The 20,602-nt window shown below is 37.0% G+C and overlaps 1 protein-coding gene across 10 annotated transcripts in view; it reads left to right on the forward strand.

The window, feature by feature from the left end:
- PTPRM (protein tyrosine phosphatase, receptor type M) overlaps nt 1–20,602 on the forward strand; it is a 422,377-nt gene that overhangs the window by 307,168 nt on the left and 94,607 nt on the right. For 6 of the 10 annotated variants that reach the window (XM_027676337.1, XM_027676347.1, XM_027676355.1 and 3 more), the window contains 3 exons: nt 16,154–16,305; nt 18,784–18,858; nt 19,085–19,111. In XM_027676337.1, the coding sequence (XP_027532138.1) occupies nt 16,154–16,305; nt 18,784–18,858; nt 19,085–19,111 (254 nt within the window). The remainder of the gene's footprint in view (nt 1–16,153; nt 16,306–18,783; nt 18,859–19,084; nt 19,112–20,602) is intronic. The other 4 variants (XM_027676366.1, XM_027676412.1, XM_027676402.1 and 1 more) reach the window with 2 other exon arrangements.

The raw sequence follows: 20,602 nt of genomic DNA on the forward strand, positions 1-20,602 counted from the left end.
CCCCCTGATGGAGGGTAACGTTGTTCCATGCAGTGACTTGTATGTAACAACATTACCCTCGGTCGAGGAGTAATTTTTAAATGCTGTAGTGCTCTTGTAAGTACCCATGGTGCAGCACTTAGGTCATCTTTGCACTAAGAGGATTCCATTACTAAGTTTACTAAGTGACTGGGTTTTAATGGATATACTAGAGATCCTGCTTTTATGTTTGGTCTCACACAAGTAAAAGTTAGCAAATGGAAGCCTGTTAGCTCCTTGAAAGAGCGCTCCTTTCTTCAAGGGCAGGAGTGGAATGTTCTGTTCTGAATTCCTTGTTCACTTAACTCTCCACTAAAGTCAACTTTAAAGAGGTCTTGTAATTTCTTTTGAAACACACTCCTTTTTAACAAATTGTCTAGATAGGCTAGGAAATGTCAGTCTAGTCAAAACATTTTTTTACCATCTGATCCTAAAATAGTTATAATTTGAATCAAACAGTATATTAAACAGAAATTGTTATGATCTAGTTTATGGATGTACATTCATATTTCTTTAGGTTTAGAAAACAATCACAAAACTATAGATATTTTCAGGTGCTTTCCTATAGTTAAATAGCCATAATGAATTATGGCTTACTTACCCTATTTCATTAGAAAACATACCAACACTTGTGCCAAAACTTAAAAAGAACCTGTTTCACAGTAAATACTACACTACTTAAGAAGCATTCCTACTCAGTTTTTTTTTTTTTAAGTGCAGAAAAAATTTCAGCAGATTCTCTGGGAGGATTAAATATCCACATATTCCCAAATGTTATTGACTGGTACTACTGTCTTGCAATTTAATCTCCTGCTAACATCTCTCTCTCTGATTTCTGCTAATGGGACTCCTACCCAGATCTGTCTCTTGACCTAATCTACAGTTTATTAGAGGCATTAAGATGCTCCCTCCTAAGTACCATCTCCCAAACCATATAGAGCTTTAACAGAGAATTCTGTGCTAAATGTATTATTCAGTAAATTCATAGAAAGGATATGATTAACCCTTACATTCTTGAGGGGTGCAGAATCATTTTGATGGAACTTTTTAAGTTTTGCTACAGAGATACTGCTTCCTTTGTTATCAAATTATGTTGTGGGAGGTTTGTAGGGTTTTTTTTTAATACAGAGCAAGCAGTTTGCAGCTGTCACAGGTTATATCCTTCCTGTAAATGATGAGTTGGAGAGTTAATTTTAGCACTAACACATTGTATCTTAGAAATCACCATTGTCTGTTTTTATTGCAAAGGAATAGTTTGCTATTTTCAACACAAAAGCCTGTTAGTTCTGTTTCTGGCCTCATTGCCTCCTCCCTTCAGGCATGTCTGTGTATCTCTATAAATCTCAGTGTACTTACTGTATTACATCACTACCTTAAACTTAAAATTTCAATATATTTGAACTACTGGACTGTGTATTGTAAAAACAGCAGCTGTCATTACTGTTAAACTTGCAAATTCTAACTGACCGATTTTTTAATTATACAGTAGTATTTTAGTTGTTTGAGGTTGTTGCCTTCTGAAGAACAGCACAGTGCCTAGCAGCTCATTTTAATACGCATAATATTCTTGTAATGGATGATTTCATCAGGGGAAGGACTATGACATTATTTATAGCTTTTACTCTGTTGTTCAAAAGGAACTTTACTGTGCAAGCTCTGTTTAGAAGTTTCAGATTTTTCCTTTTCTGAGGATAAAAGATGTCTTTCTCTCTTTAAAAGTGTATTTTCACAGAAATTAGGATTAGATTTGAGCACAAGTACAAGGCATTCATTTTTTTGTGTGTGTTTCTGTGACAGAGGTGTAGACTTAAAGGTAATATGGTTCCATGCAAAAATTTTGATTCCTCAGTCTTTGGATTATCCTTCTGCTTGTGGGAGTGGTAAAGCTCTGAGTGGAAATCCCATATTATATGCAGTCATTAATTAATTTTTTTTTCAAAAGTTAACGTTATTGTGTCTATAAAACTGATTTTATTTTTCAGATGAAACTGTATTAGGAAGATTTAGAGAAGCTTTCCTTGACACCTTTCTTACATCTTTTAATTAAAAAGCCTTTGGTGTTAATAGGTTCAACTTTGCCAGAATTAGAAATGAAGGGATCTAAACATATGTATTTGAAATGTTCTTACCTAAAGCCACCGTGGTATGCAGCTATTTCAGCTGCCCTTTCCACCGTGGTATAAAGAGCCCCTAAAGCAGATTAATCAACCTTCCTTGCCAAACAAGTCTCATATTAACATCTTCCTTATGAGCCATTGGATACAGTACATAAGACCCCAACACACACACAACCTGCTAAGAGAGAAATAGGGGCTGGAAAACTTCATTAGCAGTTTATACAGGGGACAGATGACAGCTTCTCCCAGAAGCTGCATTCTGCTGTGTGGTATTAAATTGGATTGAGCGTGCAGCTGCATCTTAGACTGACCAAATAGTATCAGCCGCACAAGGCCTCAGCTGGACCGCTTCCTCCTCTAGTCATGTCTTTGGATTACCAACAGTCCATCTGCCACTGCGCTTCCACTGCCAATTAATGATATACCCATGGCCTGGGAGAGCACTTGAATGGTTTACAAGCTACATCCTGCTAAAGGACCACTGTTCAGCGCCTTCCTTCCCCCGGTGAGCACAGAGCACTGTTACGTTAGTGCACTAACAAGAGCACTATGCTCCAGGTGTATCTTCATGCATCCCACTAGTTATTCTACCCACCCTAAGGGGATGGCCCAATTTCAGCAGCCCCCTAGGAAAAATGATTTTCTTTCTTACATGACTGAGTATTGCCTATTCTGGGCTTTTAGTCAGTGACTTTTGTTGAGACAGATTACTTCTTGTGGATGAAAAGGAAGATAGAATCCTCTAAAAGACTGATTAAAACTCTATGCAGTTGGATATTTTGAACTGCTGAGGTGTATTGAATATTATGGAAGTCTTGAAGGAGGGAATTGCTTGAAAAAGTGAAAGGTACATGATGAAGTGTACGTAGTGCAGAAAAAGCCATGTGCAAGTTTGTTAAGGCTCAGTACTAGGACTAGCAAATATGTTGTGCAGGCTGCTGCCTGTATTAGGATACAAAGAGGCAAAAATTATCTGTTCAAGGGAGGACTGTGGATCAAAAGCCAACATGAACAAGGAACTCTGTCTTTCATAGCAGGCAATATACCCAGGAACCGAAAAAGTGCATCCCACTGCAGGACTTATGCAGGAGCTAGGTCAGGATGCTTATCTCTTTACCAGAACTTCTGTACTAACACAATGGGGGTTTTCATCAGCAAAAAGCCTTTTCCTCTTTTGTGTTCTACTGCTGGGGAGCAGTAAGGCAGTGAATGAGCCATATTAGATTAAACCTATCAAAACCTTTGCTTTTAGTTCTTCACTACACCACTACATATATTTAATTATATGTTTACATATATACATGCATGTATATAATGTATACAATACGTATAATACATTTACATATATTTAAATAGAAAATATGCTAAAGATAACTCCTTTAAGGAAAGTTTCAGAAAACTTTAAACAATTTATTTTGCAACATTTTATGTCCTTATACTGATAAAACTAAATCATAGAATGGCTTGAGTTGGAAGGGATCTTAAAGACCTCTAATTCAAAGCCCCCTTCCACTAGATCAGGTTGCTCCAAGCCCTGTTCAACCTGGCCTCACAGGACTATGCCTGTCACAAGCTTGCTTCTTTTGATGTATACCCAGCAGATCCATTGGCCCTCAAATGCCTTAATTTGTGTCCAGTGAGAGAGACATCTATGTAGAGACCTAAATACCTTGAGGGAAAACTATTTCCTGTATTTAAAACTGTCCCAGTTACTATTGCTTTCTATCAACTTGAGCCTATGCAAGCCTTAAAACAAACTTGTTATATGCTGTAGAGATCTGGGGATGTTTTCTCCACTGGGTCTTGGACGGCAAACTTTCTAACCCCGTAGTGAAAGTAACAAGGTATTTCACATAAAAGATACCTGTCCTGTACCCAGGTGAGCCTCAGATAGTGGTGCACTGTGGGGTTAGGAATTTTCTGTTTGTGGAAGGAACTGCTTCTGTGGCAGATTTACTTTTAAAGAAAAACATTTGCCTGGCCATGCTTAAGGACTCATAATATCATAGCAAATCTCAAAGACAGAAGCTAGTGGGAAGAGAGGATGTGAGACTACCCCATAATAGATACATCTGCCATACAGTTTGCAATTCCTCATGCTGAGTGAGAACATCTCTGAAAATATGGTGAAAATTTGGTGTGGGCAAAACCATCCCAGAGCAAATTTGCATTAGTTTAACACTACCTCTTGTCTTCGTTTGTGAAAGCAGAGGGATTTTGGGCACCTACAGTGCACACCATCCCCAGGAGTTTGAGGCTCTACTTAAAACTGACAGCTATGGGATAAGAAGGTATTTTCTTTCATCATTAACCAGCCTTTTTTAAAATGATAATTAGTTTCTGGAAGAGAATTTCAAAATCTGTCGTGGATATATTCCTGTGAAAAGCTTTCATGTTCATGTTGTCTGGCACTGCACATCACACAACTACCTCCTCCTGAGTAGGCCCCAGTGTTGTCTGTTTCGTTCTTTATTCAGATCATAGGGTAATATGGTGGGGGGAAAGAGGAAAAAGAAAAGCTGTTGAGACAAAGGGGAAGGATTGCAATGTCAAATGCAAAATATATGTTTTACAACATATTATGAGTAGGGTATTCTTCTACCACATACAGGATCTTTAATATCCATCTACACAGTACTATGGATGAAATATATCTCTCTGTGAGCCCGATATGACATAGACATCTTTTCTTCATCTAAGTAGTTTCTTTCGAAGTTTTGGCTTTTAAAACAAAATTAGGTATGTATATGCATTTTCATACAAAAGAACCTAGGTACTCTTCTAAATTATAGATCTGGGTTTGTTTAGCCTGGAGAAAAGGAGGCTCAAGAGAAACCTTATTGGTCTCTACAACGACCTGAAAGCAGGTTGTAGCCAGGTGGGGGTCCGTCTCTTTTCCCAGGCAACCAGTGATTGGACAAGAGGAAATGGCCTCAAATTGTGCCAGAGGAGGTTCAAGTTGGACATGGGAAAGAATTTCTTCACTGAAAAGGTGGTTAAGCATTGGAACAGACTGCCCAGGGAAGTGGTGGGGTTACCATCCCTGGAAGTGTTCAAGAAATTACTGGATGTGGCATTTAGTGCTGTGGTTTAATTGACAGGGTCAGTCAAAGGTTGAACTCAATGATCTTGAAGGTCTTTTCCAATCTTAATGATTCTGTAATTCTAAGTAAAATGGCATATATGCTAACAACAGAGAAAGTGCAGGTTCTGTGTGGATTTTCATTTACTGTTCCTCAAACAGAGTTAGTAAAGAGAAAGGCAAAAAAAAGGTCAGGTGTGGAACTTTACTGTGACCATACATTTCAGAAAAGGATTTCTTCAGAGTCCTGAAATACTTCATTTCAATAAAATTGAAACAGAGTAATAAAAGCATGTAAAGTAGTGTAATGTCATTTTACATTTACGTACAATTAATGTACCAGAAATTAATACAAATGAAGCATAATGGAAAATTGAACATTTAATTTTCATTAAAATAAGAGCATGTTATTATTAATACCATTTTAGAAAATCAAAACACAATTTGTCTTTTTTCATGGAAAATTTTTACATTCACATTATGCAGTTCAATGTGGCTATAACTAGCTCGCTAATGAAAAGGCTTTATTGATAAAAATATTTACGCAAGCTTTGCTCCTTAAGTTAGAAGGGTGGTTTAGTACATGTGGCAGAAAATAATGATTAAAAATTATATAATTAAATAAGAAGAATCTATATCTATCATCATATTTAATTATTTGACTGTAATTTTGCTAGTATTATCCTGTATTGGTTCTGACTGAAACTCACATGTAGGAATTTCCTGAATTGCAATTTGTGCCTAGTGTATCTTGTCCTTTCTCCTTATTTGAGGAGTCTAGCTCTGTCTCCTCTATACTCTCCCATTAGGTAGTTAAAAACAGCATGAAGATCCTCTGTGAGCTTTCTCTTCTCCAGGCTGAACAAGCACAGCTCTCTCCGTCTCTCCTTGTCCAGGATTTGTCTGTTGAGAGAGATCCAGGCTGAATTCCCTGTTCAGCCACATAACACTTGAAAGTCCATTTCCTTTTCTGTCAGAACGTCCTAATCCATTGGTTGGCTGGTTGGCTGGTTGGTTGGTTTCTTGGTTGGTTATACATGGTTTTTAATGGGAAGAAATCTCCAAAACCTTTAAAAATATGCTGCTTTGAAGAAAGTAATTCAAGGTGGAATGGATCAGAAAGTGTGACTTCCTGGTTTAGTGAGCAGGGCCATCAACCATAAGAGAGGCTTCAGTGCTGATCTGCTCCTGTGTCAAAGACTATAGTGATATTTTTTGGTGAAATGCAGTCGTTTCACCCGTCATCTCCATACCCTGATTTAGCTACTCCCAGCTGTGCCAGATCCCTGCAATTCTCACCATAACAGCCCTCTCAGATGCCTGGCTGTCATCTTCTTTTACTAGGAAGAGAGGACAAGCACACAGCAGTTTGTTGTCGCTCCGTGATTTTTTGACCTTCAAGTGTTCCAGCTGGGCTACTGGGTTCCTCCCTGTGCTTGTAAAGGATTTGTCATACTTTGGCCTACCCCATATTCTAAGTGGCACCCTGATCCACATCCTGCAAGTAGTTCCACATGGCTGCTCTAATCACTTAAGTAAATAAGTCTTTAGTGAAATTAACATATTCATAAGCATTTACCTTGTATTATTTTTTGGGGAAAAAAAGTTTTAATATTATATGTATTTTTCTTACACGCCCTTACAATTCAGGAGGACCTATAGGTCAATTAAACATTGTATTCACTTTTTTCTTGGTTAATTTGAGGATTGTAAGAATCAAAACACAGATCAAAATTCATATTGCAAAATTGTTAAATTTTGAAACAAGTTCAGAGAATTTGTGCTTTTCATTTTTCTTTCCTTAGTTCAATTGAGTAGAGTAGGCATTTTAGTGTCTGATTCATTACTTACAATATTCAAGGTCATGGTCAAAATTAGATAATGGTAAATTACAAAAAATACTGCTGCTCACATCTTATTACTATTTTATTCTCCTACTGGGGAGGCAGAAGGGTGTTGAATTTTTTTTTTAAAGTGTGTGAGCGCATTTTTCTGTAGACCAAGACCAGTGACTAACTTGAGCCAAAAATAGTGCAGCCAGAAGCTTTGCAGATATAGAGTTCTGCCAAAGCTTCTCAAATTCCTTTTTACTGCCATAGCCTAGAGCCTTCCCTGAAGAACCTGTCAATCATACTAAAATATATTGAGGTCTTCCTAGATGGACAAACAAGAACTAAACTGTAACCACAAAATTAACTTCCTCTGAGAGATTAGACAAGAGTCAGCTCATTTCAAATAAATGTTGTTACATTAATCTGATGCACCACGTAGCTCTATTTTTTTCACAATCGATCAGTCACAGGTGTTCCCCCTCTGCATCAGCCACTGCATCAGCAAAGAAATTCTGTCAGCCTTCTTTGACCTGAGGTGTTCTTCAGTTTGATGCTATAACCCTCACTTGCAGAAACTCAGATAACCTGATGTAGGATTTCATACAAAGCAGAAACTAAGAAACAAATAAGCAGAGTTTTAATGATGTAACTATAAGCAAATCTCAAAGCAGGTGCTGTGTACTTGAATTCAAGAAAGAACGCTTAGCAGCAAAAGTAGGTGAGCTGCATGACGGTGACTGCATCTGTATCTTACTTTTCCATCATCTTTTCCTTCTCATTTTCCATTCACCTCCATGTTCTCTTTCTCTTTTCAGATCCACTGTTTCTTAAGTTATGCCATACTTCTACCTGTGAGCTTACACTGGTATTGGGATGTAGCCAAATAACTTTTCTTTTTGCTTTGATCTCTTGTGATGCTAGTGAACCAATCTACTAGTAACAAAGAAGTGCAAAAAGACCATTAACGTTCTTGTATGCAGTGAGTAAAAAGGCAAGTTAAATACCACAGAAATCAAAGCTGGTTTTGTTTATGCTAGTAAAAATCAGAACCATTTTCATTAACCTTCACCTTCATGTAAAAAGTTTGCACTCTTTTTACACTCAAATCTTGTAACTGTAAGTTAAAGGAATCCTTCCCCCCACCCCTTTACTTGTATTCTTTTCTCGTTCTCCCTTTCTAGACACCCCTGCTAGTATTGGGATGTCCTCTTTATCTCCCAGTACTAGTTTTGGTGTCACTGGAAGTGCATCTAAAGTCTGTGAAAAAAAATGAAAGTCACAGTGATAAAAGGGGAGGAAATTAAATCCTATGGTGTCAGGAATACTGTTCCCAAAATTTGAGCGTCATCACAGCATTTTTTAAAAAGTTAATTCTTTTTTCTTTATCAGAGAATGCAAGAGCATGATAAAAATGAAATGAATAATGTTAGCATTTGCTTTGAAGCAGGAAGTTGATAATTAGAACAAAGAGAAGGCACCTAAAAGAAATTATAATAAACCACCCCTTTGTAAGTCAGGGAAAAAGGCTTATGCACCCTTGGCTATAGTAAAATATTCATAATCTCTGCATCAGTCTTTCATACTGTTATAGCTTTACTTTGTTCTGATGTCAATACAAAATATATATTGAACTTCTTAGGACAAAGAATAATTTTGTAATCTACTACAGGTTTGCATACTAAGGGAACATAAGCAAGAAACGACAGAATTCAGTGATATCCTGCCTACCTTTTGCCTTTTTTTTAGTTCTCCTGACAACTACTTTTGCTGTGGTTGTTCTCTAGAAATGCTATTTCCTGAAGTGGGGACCACTTTTGAAGTATTTTATTATAATTCTCATAACTTTATTTCCTGTCTGATAGAATATTGACAGAACACAGTTCAATGTCACTGTGAAATTGCAGTCTTGAACATATGGCATTTCAATATAAAGCATATAAATGTGAAATTGAATGACAGAAGTTCATGCTGAGCAGAACTTCACTATCACTAATGCCTTACTACTTATATTTGACTTCCGTACTTGATTTCAATTGCTTCATATTTGTGTTTCAGTCCATTTGTGGGAGATAGAAAGGGTTCTGTGCAGAGTGGTGCTGTTCTGATAAGAAATGTAAAGCAGACTAAAATATTAATTACTTGTAATGGTATTTATTTAATAACAACTAAAGAACTTTACCATTTTGATTGAACTGGATTAGATATTCAGGTTCCTAAAACTTTTTCTCTATGAGGACTTTTTAACAATAAAAAGCAACATAAAGAATACAAATGAGGGATTGCAGATTCCAGATATGGCTAAAAAAATTTTATAAAAAAATGGAAAATAGTATTTTGAATTTTCTAATGCAGGTTAGAATAATATTCAATGTTACCAAATGTGTACTGTTGCAAACCAGAGAGGACAGATTAAATCTTAACTCCATCGCACACATGTAATTCTCACAATGACATGTGATGTGTGGTTTTGTCTCTGCCTTAGAGGACCCATTGTTGAACACAGGAAACCTCTCACATTTATTGAGAAGGACATTTTGTTGTTAAAGAAAAAATAATTGCAACATAAGTTGGAAAAAAGTATAAAAACTCCACAAACAAGGAATAAGTCAGTTATATTTGCAGACTTTCTTACGTGGTTCTTGTAGAGAGCTGTTATAAAATTACATCTTCATACTGAATGTCGCTGAATCAGTTATGCTCATTGAATTGTTTCAGGTTAAAGCGTGTTCCCCAAAATTAGCTATGAGTCTTCTTTTAGCATATTCTACAAAAGAAAAGTAGATGGGCAAAGTAATTATTTTGTGAGTTAGTTAATACTGCTGGTGTCATAAGTAGTCTAAACAATGAAAAAAAAATGCGTAATTCTGAGTGTTAGAAAAGCAAATAATGTATTTACATCCCATTTCCTGCATAATCTTTGCACAGATTGTAAATGCAATAAAAAATGGCATCAAATTTTGGAATAAAAGTCCACATCAAGTCTGTGATAGTGGCCAGTGACAAACCTTTACATAAATACAGAAACAGAGTAAAGATAAGGTAATGCATTCACTGTCTTCCACTCAGCCCTTAATCAATTCTTCTTTTACCAGTATTAACTCTTGATATCTCTAGACTCCTGTGGTGATGTGTTGCATAATTCTCATATAAACATAGAACATGCTGAGTTGGAAGGGACCCATCAGGATCATTGGGTCCAACTCCTGGCCCTGCACAGGACACCTGAAAAATCACACCATGTGCCTGAGATCAATGTCCAAATGCTTTTTGAACTCTGTCAGGCTTGGTGCTGTGACCACTACCCTGAGGAGCCTGTTCCAGTGCCCAGCCATCCTCTGAGTGAAAAACCTTTTGCTAATATCCAACCTAAACCTCCCCTGACACAACTTCAGGCCATTCCCTCATGTCCCGTCCCTGGTCACAAGAGTGAAGAGATCAGTGCCTGCCCCTCCTCTTCCCCTCACAAGGAAGTTGTAACTGCAATGAGGTCTCCCCTCAGTGTACTCTTCTCCAGGGTGAACAGACCAAGAGACATCAGCTGCTCCTTATACAGCTTCCCCTCCAGGTCCTTCACCATCCTCGTGGCCCTCCTTTGGATGCTCTCTAATAGCTTAATGTCTTTTTTATATTGTGGTGCCTAAAACTGCACACAGAACTCAAGGTGAGGCTATACCAGTGCAGAATAGAGAATTTTCTGGGTTTCGTGAAAGTATTTACTTTTAAAAAATTTTTTATACTCTCTGATTCTGGTTCTAACGTTGAGAAACAGTAATTCTTTCTTAATTTCTTTGTTTTCGCCTTTTTTTTAATATACTTTTGTCATATTCTCAGTTCAACTGCCTCTTTTTTAAACTAGGGGCTCCTTACCTATTTAAGGACTTCTGCTCCTCTGGTAGGATCTGCTCCTTTGATCTTCCCATCACTTCTCTGTATATCTTCTCTAGTTTGAGAAAGTCTTTTTTGGATAGGCATGTGGCAGAACTGCATGCAGTGTTCAAAATGTGGAAGCTCCATGGTTTGATACAGTTGCTTAATGACATTTTCCATTTTGTTCTCTATTCCTTACCTAGTCATTTCTGATGACTTCATGCCTTTTTGACTATAGCTAGCACTGAACTTTTGTCTTCAGAAAATCAGTGACTACCAGATTTCTTTTTTCTGTAGTTTATGAAGTCGCTTATATGCAATATTGCATCTGTATAATTAGGATTATTTTTCCTATCTGCCTGACTTTATATCTGTCAACACTGAATTTTGTCTTAAGTGAATATCTTCCTCAAAGGAAAGGAGGAATACTGATACAAAAAGGACAGTTCTACTCAGTTTGGAATGGGGAGGCAGGAAGTGAGTGCTTTTGTTTGATTCAAAATCATATGCTTCTCTCACTGTTCCTAAATTAAAATGGAAAGCACATTTTTTTCCAGGGCCCCAGTTGATTCCAGTTATCAGCCCAGTCAGCATTTTTTTTTAAATTTTTTTTTACTAACTATGGTAGTGTTCCATTGTGCCTTGTTCTTTGTACCCAGTGCTTTATAAACACAAAGGGAAAAGGCAAGCAAGGTTCAAAAGTGTCTGTTAATTAAGTCAAGACAGGACAGAGAAAATGAATACAGGAAAATAGATAGAAAATGAAGCAAACAGAGGCTGACAATACAGAAACTTAGCAGTTATTGGAGTTGATTTGTTGGAGGGGTTTGAGGGAGAACTTACAGAGAAGAAAGATTTTGAGAAAGGTATTGAGTTAGGCTTGCAAAAGTTTTACAGGGTGATCCTTTTACTTAGAGGGGACTTTACGGGAGAAAACGCATCATTTGAGAGTTTCATAGTGGTATATAAAATGGGGACAGATTGTGATGAAGTGTTTAGCTTATGATTTTCCTAGGCTTTTTTGATTAGTATTTGTAACAGAACAGAGTAAACGATACTCTAAATTCCACACAATTTTGCAGCTAAAGTCTGTACGTTTGTCTGCTCTGCATTTTACCGTATTTTTACCGCTACACCAGTTGACTTCTTTCTATTTCTTGTACCGTAAAATTCCAACAGTTCCTAGCTAATCTTGAGATTTTTCTGAATATCAGGCTCTCTTTTCTGAGACTGATGTAGTACATTCTCTTTCCTCATGTAGTGATGGTAACACTATTTGTGTGGTAAGCTGATAATTTTTGCTTTCCCTACAAAATAATTTCATCCTAGGTAATCATCTGGAAGCTTCCATCTGTGTTATTCTTTTCCTTTGGTTGTAGATCTCTTTTCCTTTAAGAAAGAGGAAACATCAGAGAGTAGCCTTTGATCATCTTTCCTGTGAGTGAAGGTGATCAAATATTTAAGCCTTTTTTTCCCCCGAAATTTACTTCAAATCTAAGTGCATAAGTGGTGATAGTGATGTAAGGCACCTTGGTTTTACAAGTGTCTTAAATCTCATATAGCTAGAGCCCCCTGGGGATTGAGAGATCCAAGGAATGGATGAGTTGCAAAGACTGCAAGACTGCAACACTTTCAGCAATATCTGAAAACTGCAGATGTTAAAAGTGTAATATTCAGCTAAAGTTTACTTGACTGATTCCAGTGGGTGTTTTTGTTCACAGTACAGAAGTCTGGCTGGTATCACTCTCTTCCTGTAACAGTTGTTTCAGATTTGAACTTTTCCCACAAGACCTGTTTCCAGAATTAGATTCAAATTAAGAAGTACTGTACAGTTGTTACTGTCATAAAAAAAAAAAATCTATTTTGGCTGATTATGGGGCCAAAACCAAGAATTAAGGAAACAAGAAAATGTTAGTGTAATTTCTTTAAGAAAATTATCTGACTTGTATAAAATTCGGTGCAATAATCAAGAACTCTGGCTTTCCTTGTGAAGGATACAATTTTTTACTGTAAAACAAAGGACATTCCCTGTGATAGCAGAACCTCAAGATGTGCACTCTAGTGAGACTGGGTTATTTTGTAATCCCACTTAGTTGCTGGTATCATGTATTTTACCACATTGTGGATTTTCACATATGGATTAATATCAATATACTTCTGCTCAGGGTGATTCTCCTAATAACTTTTCTTTATCTGTTCACCAGTACATTATTCAGATGCAAAAGTTCTTCAATAAAGTGCTGAGCTAGCAAGATTAACAGCGATTAAAGGTTTTGTGAATAGAGAGAGTACTCACAGGTCCACTGAAGGGCAGGGGAAGGCCACTATATACTGCAGTTTCCTGGCTTTAGTGAGTATGCAGGGTTTAGGTAGCTAATTGGATTGACAGTTGGTTAAAAAGAAGCTGTTACTTCCAGCCTGAAGAAAGGGAAAGCTCATGAAGAAAAGCTCCTTCTGCATGCTTTCCTGAAGCATTGCTCTAGGGCTGGATTGTCCTGAAGTACTTTCCTAAGGTCTGCACAGCCATGAAATAAAATAAACATGGTAATGTGACTTACAGATGAAGTTTCAGTGACCACACTGTGGATGTTGTCATTGTCACTGTTCAGGTTCTGGTTTCACAACCCTGATAAGCTGGGAATTGCCCAATTGTTGGCAGGTGTTGGGAGTAGCTGTATGTACCTTCAGCTTAAGGGTAAAGAGGATTGGAAGGGGAACCATGCATGACTTAGTTCACTGCTATCTAATCGTGTTATCATTTTGATAAACCTGTCCTTACAAAGGACTTTGATTAAGTAATTCATGTATTAGGTGATATGTCTTAGATTCCACATTGAATAGTATATTATTTATTCATTACAATTAGATATGAAGGAGGAGGGAAATTGAGGGATGCAAAGATCTAAGAGTTTTGTTTTACTTACAGTGGTTGAATGAAATTTAACTGTCGCTGATATAAAAGAGTTCAGACCATTATCTAATGCTCCCTTCTGCGTTTATGCGCCATGAAGTAATAAAGACCCAGTTTTGTTATCGAGTCTACAAAGTCAAGTGGTGTTGTTCAGAAAGGCACTTGACAAGTTCCTCCTTTTAATCTCATTAAATCAAAATTAAATCAAAATTTAGAAACAAAACTGTGTTTATGAGTTATATTTGGCATCCACCAGTGATATTTCAGATTGCAAAATCAGGAGTTAAACTTCATCTACAGGAAGGATGTGACTTGGTACTGTTTATCTTCCCCTCTTGCTTACCTGGACTGTATTATCATTGGTGATTTTGGAAATCCACAGTAACGAGCATTTATGGATGAGGTTTTGTTGCACATCTAAGTGTACAGTTATAGGGTAGTACAGAGACCCACAGATGACTGCCATCCACCTGACCATAAGCACATTCCTTCTCAGCCTCATTTACAGTCTAGAGTGTGTTCTTTGTGGCTCAAGCAAACACAGGTGACTCCTGAGACAGGATGAGCCTGAGCCAAGGCAGAACGCTACTCGTTGCTGCAGGTACTTTAGCTGGTTTTTAAGGCAGAGTACTTCATTCGCTCCCAGTCATGGGGACATGCCCTCATGAATGGGGTGGCAATCTAGAAGCTTATTGAGGGCCAAATGTGACCCTCAATACTTTCGTGTGCAGTGACTCAATACCATGCCTGCACTTACTATTCTTACTTGTTTTGCAAGACTTTAGTTTCAAAGGCATTTTGAGCTTTAGTCATGGACTAAGATACTGCTGAGCTTGGTGGTACTACATTGGTAGAGAACACAACAACACCACAGTGTAAGATAAAAGATAACAGGTAGATAGATGGGGGACATGAGGAGACTCAGAGGCAGTACTGCTCAGCATAGTGAGCAGTAATATCAGGACTTTGCAAAGTGTGTCTACAGGCAGTGATTTGAAGCAAAATAATGAGATATGAGTAGGGAGGGTTAACAATAAGCCCCTTCTGTGCAGCATGAGTGGAGACAAATGTGCTTGTTTGAAAATCTAGGGGAGGCTGGTATAAAATTTTTGTCTGTGGTGGGAATCATCTCTTCATGATGAATGAGAGTTAATGAAGAGAAAGGCTTTGAAAGTTGGCACAAGTTGGTTATGCTTGATGCAGAGTTGGCCTCTAGAAGTGGAAGAAAACCTAGATGAGATAATAAGCTCCTGTAACTTCTGTTGAAGATATGTAAAAGATCTTCCGGGCAGATGAATATGAGGTAGCTCGTTCTGTTTTCCACAGAGGAAAAGGCATTGAATTAACAGACAAGACAAGTTCAAAGTCTGTGGAGCTGTTATTTCTCTAAAACCCATATCTTGAAAATACTATACAGAAGGAATCTGAACAATTTAAATTAATGCTGTAGGCAAGAACTGGGAGAAAGGCGGGGTCTAAGACAAAGTTGCAGGCCAGGGAAATAAGCCAAATGGTAGTGGGGTCCACTGTCATCAGGATCACAGACATCTCACAGAGCTTGAAGGAAAAACCAAGAGTTTCAGACTCTTGTTATTTTATGATGTAGCTCAGCATAACTCAGGGGGAGATGGTGAGACTTCAGTTCAGACTGAAACAGACAGATCTGAAAAAAAAAGGTATACGCATCCAAAGCAGTTCTATGATACTGTAGTATCAGATTTTGTCTCTGATAGGTCACTCCTGCTGAGAAGCAACTAATTCTTGTGACTAGTTTTCCTGAAATCAGGAGTGACAGAAAACAGTCTTTAGGAATGCAAGTCAATTTAAAATGTCACTTAAGTGTGCAGTGTGTATTAAGTGCTTAAATATATACTATACAGTGTTATGTAAATAACAGATAGCTGTTTATATGGTGTCTCAATGAAACAGCTCCAGACAGTTCTATGCATGTGAACATTGTTACTGATTTGTCAGTTCCAGTGAAATCTTCTCTCCGGTCATTTTTATTTACATATTTAAACAGATGTAGCCTCTGATATAGGAGCTCACATCACCTTCATATCCAAGTAGTCCCCTTTAATTCAGTGATGGTCCCCAAGGATTAAGATGTTGACCATAAGACAGAGCACTGGCAACTATCCTTTGATTATCAGATTGAAAGACATGAGAGTAAAATTTAAGGTTTCAGAAATGCAGAAACAAATGTAAATGTTACTTAATAATGTGGTTACAAACTACAATGCTGATATAAATAACATGAAGACTATGTCTGCTTACTGAGAGTTGGTTTTTTTCTTTTTTTTTTCCTCATCATTCATTTCTTAAGAAAATTGGCTAAAAAGCGGAAAGAGACATTGAGTAGTACACGGCAGGAAATGACAGTGATGGTGAATTCAATGGATAAAAGCTACACTGAGCAAGGCACCAACTGTGATGAAGCTTTCTCTTTCATGGACACGCACAATCTAAATGGGAGATGTAAGTTTTTTTCTTTTCTTTTCTTTTCTTTTTGAAGGTGAAAGAAAGGTGCAAATGGTTTTTAAAATATTCCTCATTACTCAGTCATGGAAAATCCATGGGACCCAGAGTTTCCCACTGTGCAGCGCATTACAGTGTCTATTCAAATGAGCAAGACAGTCAGACATCAAGAATAGACTTCTTTAAAAATAATAAGGATAATTGAGCTTTTTTCTGTCCATCCTTTTCTTCTGCAGAAGGGCAATGACATCGCTGAAACAGTAGTTCTACCTTTCTCCAATCTCTATTGTATTAGAAATTTTGTATTCCTCATGCTGTCCCGAGTCCTCCAAATGCTTCCCCTGCTCACTTCTTTTTTTCTAAGATAAATTTATTTTTGAGTGTCATAACTTAATAATGATGATCTGATTGTTTTATTATTTCCAGTTTTAGAAGATGCTTGTGCAAAGGAAAAACTCAGTGGAATTATCTGTTCTGCAAATTCATAAGAGATTCTATATCCTGGGTCTTCTTGGGTCTATCCCAAAATAAATAAAATTTGTGATATAAAATTTCCAGCATTAGAATTTTAGTCAAGGTCTCACTCCTATCAGAGGGTTAGCACTAAGCAAAGACTAAAACAAACAATAGTTTTTTATAACTGTTAAAAAGAATGACTGTGTTCAAAAAGTTTCTTAATTCTGTAGTTCTTAAGAAGCCTCAGGGTTTTTTGTCAGTGGTTTTTAATATCTTCAAATTTTGTCAAAGATTAAATTTTGTTTTGCGTACTAACAATCTGCAAGGTCCAACTCCCACTCTTCAACCATACGCTTAAGAATTTCTCTTTGACAAGCTCAATTGTACAAACACTCTGTGAGGTTTATACAGTGAGCCTTTTCTCAGCAGTGTTAGGCTCAAAATTTGCAGTTAGTTTCCATTTGAGTTATTTTTGAAATTGATTTGAAATAGGTCTTTCAAATCAGACTTGCCTTTCTGGTGAGAATATACCATTGCAATTAATGAGATTGCTCACTTCTGTGAGAAAATGCAGAGGTTTGACTTCATATTTTATCATCATGATGTAGTTTTCCAGTGGTGTTACTGAATGGTCATAACTACAAAAGAAGCTGCAGTGAGTTCCTAAGACTCTTTATGTAAACCACCTCAAACCTGTTTGCAATTACTGGCATAGCAAGTTTTTTATACCACTTGAGGGCTAGAACCTCTAATTAGACTTTCCATAAGAAGTATGGTCATCAGAATAAGCAGTCTGACAGTGTTTGGGAATAATATTTGTGTAAGGCACTGTAGTCAAGAGATTTAGAACACTCCTACTTCCTATGAAACTTCATTATTCTCCCTACACTCTTTATCGAGCAAGTTTTATTAGCTTCTGCAGCCCTGACCTCAACTAATCTCTGCATCCAAGCATACCCAGAAGGAATACCGTTCTTTCCATCAAGAAAATGTAATCTCCTCATTTGGGAGATGTAATCAAAGGAAGGTGGTCTCAGATATACTAATTTATAGGATAAATGGTAACTGCCAGCATTATTTAAGCCAGTTTTGAGATAGCCCCATCTTAACAAGGGCTGGTAACTCTGTGCCCTAGAAGATCAACCAAAAAAAAGATGAATGAAAGCCAGCAGGAGTGATCTCAGTCCTCATCCAGCAGATCCTACATTTCTCAACTGTTTCTCACACATTCCTGTTAGCTCAATTACAAGTATCTGGAATGTGCTTACATTCACTGATGGAACTGAATTTGATCTGTGTACAAGCAACTAAGGCTGAATTTGGAAGGAGCTTTGCTTAAAAGCCTTTGATGACTCATTGGCTGAACATTCTGTAAAATGTTGAGATTAACTCCCACCTGTTGAATGTATCTGTGTTTACCACCATAATTTGCATAATCTTTGTATGCCAGGGGACAAACTGAACTTAATTTGATCCATTGGGCTAAATGATTAAATACCAATGTAAGCATTGGTCTGTGTGTTACTCCCTGAAAACCAGTCTTAAACAAAGAGTAATATTCAGGGTCTATTAGTATCTCTGTGCATGTTATCCACCTGGCTGAACAAAGCACATAAAAAGAAAGGAGAGGTAAGAATAAACCCTAGTAGAATATTTGCATACATTATTTACAGTATTATTAAGAAAACTTCCTAAAGATCAGCTTCTGTCAAAAACATCTGTTGTCATTGTGATGGCTTTTTTCAAGCATCAGTATTCAGTATAATCTTGTGATGTAAGAAGTGTGGTTACCATCACCGATCAAAATGATTTCTCTGACGACATTTCTTTTTAGAGAACCGATCAAATTCGATGAGCGATTTCATTCACTAGACATGCCTGGGTTTCCCTATGTCGTGATTCCAGTGCCAGTGACACAACAGGATGAACTCTAAGCCAAGTCAATCACATATGCTGTATCACTCAGCTTATATAGCCGCATATCACTTTGCTGTCTCTAACCAGCTTTGTTTCTCTTTGCAGCTGTATCTTCACCATCTTCATTTACAATGAAAACTAACACATTGAGCACAACAGTGCCTAATTCTTACTATCCAGGTAACCATTTTTTTCTTGGTTTCCACCCTGTATAGACCTTTTCATAATAAAATTGTACATATTCATGTTATTATATTTCTTGCCATCAAAATTTAATACATATATAAGCAGCATACTGGTTGCTTACAGTCGCTTTCTGAAAGAAAACTCGGGAACATATATCAATCATTTACTGTTCTCTCTCTTTTTACCTTTTCTGCATTGACCTGCTTATGATGTATGACAGATCCATTTGTGCCAACTGCAATTTTAGGTGAGAACATTTCCCTTTATCAAAGTTTATTGCTGAAGTAATTTCAGAAGTTGCAGTTCTTGGGGTACAGACAATAGTATGCAAAATGCTGGAGTTTTAAGCTAAGGGAAGGGGTGGTAGACTTGGCTACACTGAGGTGCTAAGGACAGTTATCAGGCTTGATTACTACTGTCATAGTGCAAGCCAGGGGAGAAAAGAGAGAAATAATTTTAACAAGTGGATTTGCAAGGAAATGTTTATGCATGTATTTGGAGTGACACAAAAGAATTTGATTATCACAGCAATTCAAATAGTTTCCCTCATTATTTTCTGTTTTATCTCAGGACTGAAGATGTCACTTCTTAAAAATAATTTTTTTTCCTAATTAGACTATTCAGGATACAGAAAATCAGACAAAATACAGTTTTGGCCATCTACCAGCCATCATGTCATCTCACAATACCACAGAGTTTCTGATGTGCTTGTCAAAGTGAAGTTTTAGAGGGAAGATGGTATTTTGAACAGCAAAATGATAACATGACACTTAAAGTATATACTTTATTATGCATCAGGTGTCACAGGAATGAAATAAAACAGAAGAACTGTAGGTTAAAAACATACAGTCAAAGTGTAAAGCATTTCCACTGGGAATTTAGGATAACCTGCTATTGTCCAATGTCAAAATGAGGGAGGTTTCTGCACAGTAATAAATAATAAGCATGAAGCGCTATTGCATTTTCAGTGCTTAAGTAACTCTAACTGCTTTGTGGCTTGTATTCATTTACACCTCCTTCCCATGCTAACTTACTAAACAGGGGCATTTTTTTTAATAGTAAGTCAAAATATAACATTGCACTGAAGCAAGAATTCAAACTCCGATGTCAAGCCTATTTCCTCATTTTTCAATTTATAATTTCACAACAAATATCCTACTTTTTCTTAAATCACTGTAAAAAAACATAAGACCTCTTAACAGATTCCTGCCTTTAAACTGTAAGGTAAACAGGTTTACGTAAAAGTAGAGTGAAGGATATAAGAGGCAGAAGTTTAGGAAGGTGATCTTGTGCAGTGCGTTTCACTGTGATAACTTTGAGAAGGAACTTTGCTGGTTTTATACATTATGTAAATCTGGAAGAAGGTAATGGTAGTGACTGTAACAATGTAATAATCTGCATGCAAATGAAATTTGCAGTGCCTTTTAACTGCCTGAGATGTTAGATTTTTTTGTGTGCTTTAGTATTCATTCAACACTTCATCCAGTAGATGTTCTTTCTGACCTTGTGGGTGGGCAAGGAGAAAAGTACTATTATCAGGAGAAAAACTTTGAGATTTCCTGTCTGTATTATTAAGTTTTAGTTAAGGGTTTCTCTGATTGTTTTTGTGATCCTTTTCTATATAATAACAATGGTGAAATTATGGTAGGTTTTTTACCCACAAGAAATAATCTCTAAGCAAGTAATTCAGATATCAGGCAAACACACACTGGGAAAAATAAATTCTCTGATTTTACTA

Source organism: Neopelma chrysocephalum, unplaced genomic scaffold (assembly GCF_003984885.1).
Source record: "Neopelma chrysocephalum unplaced genomic scaffold, ASM398488v2 Primary Assembly neopelma1_22, whole genome shotgun sequence".
In the NCBI taxonomy this organism is placed as follows: domain Eukaryota; kingdom Metazoa; phylum Chordata; class Aves; order Passeriformes; family Pipridae; genus Neopelma; species Neopelma chrysocephalum.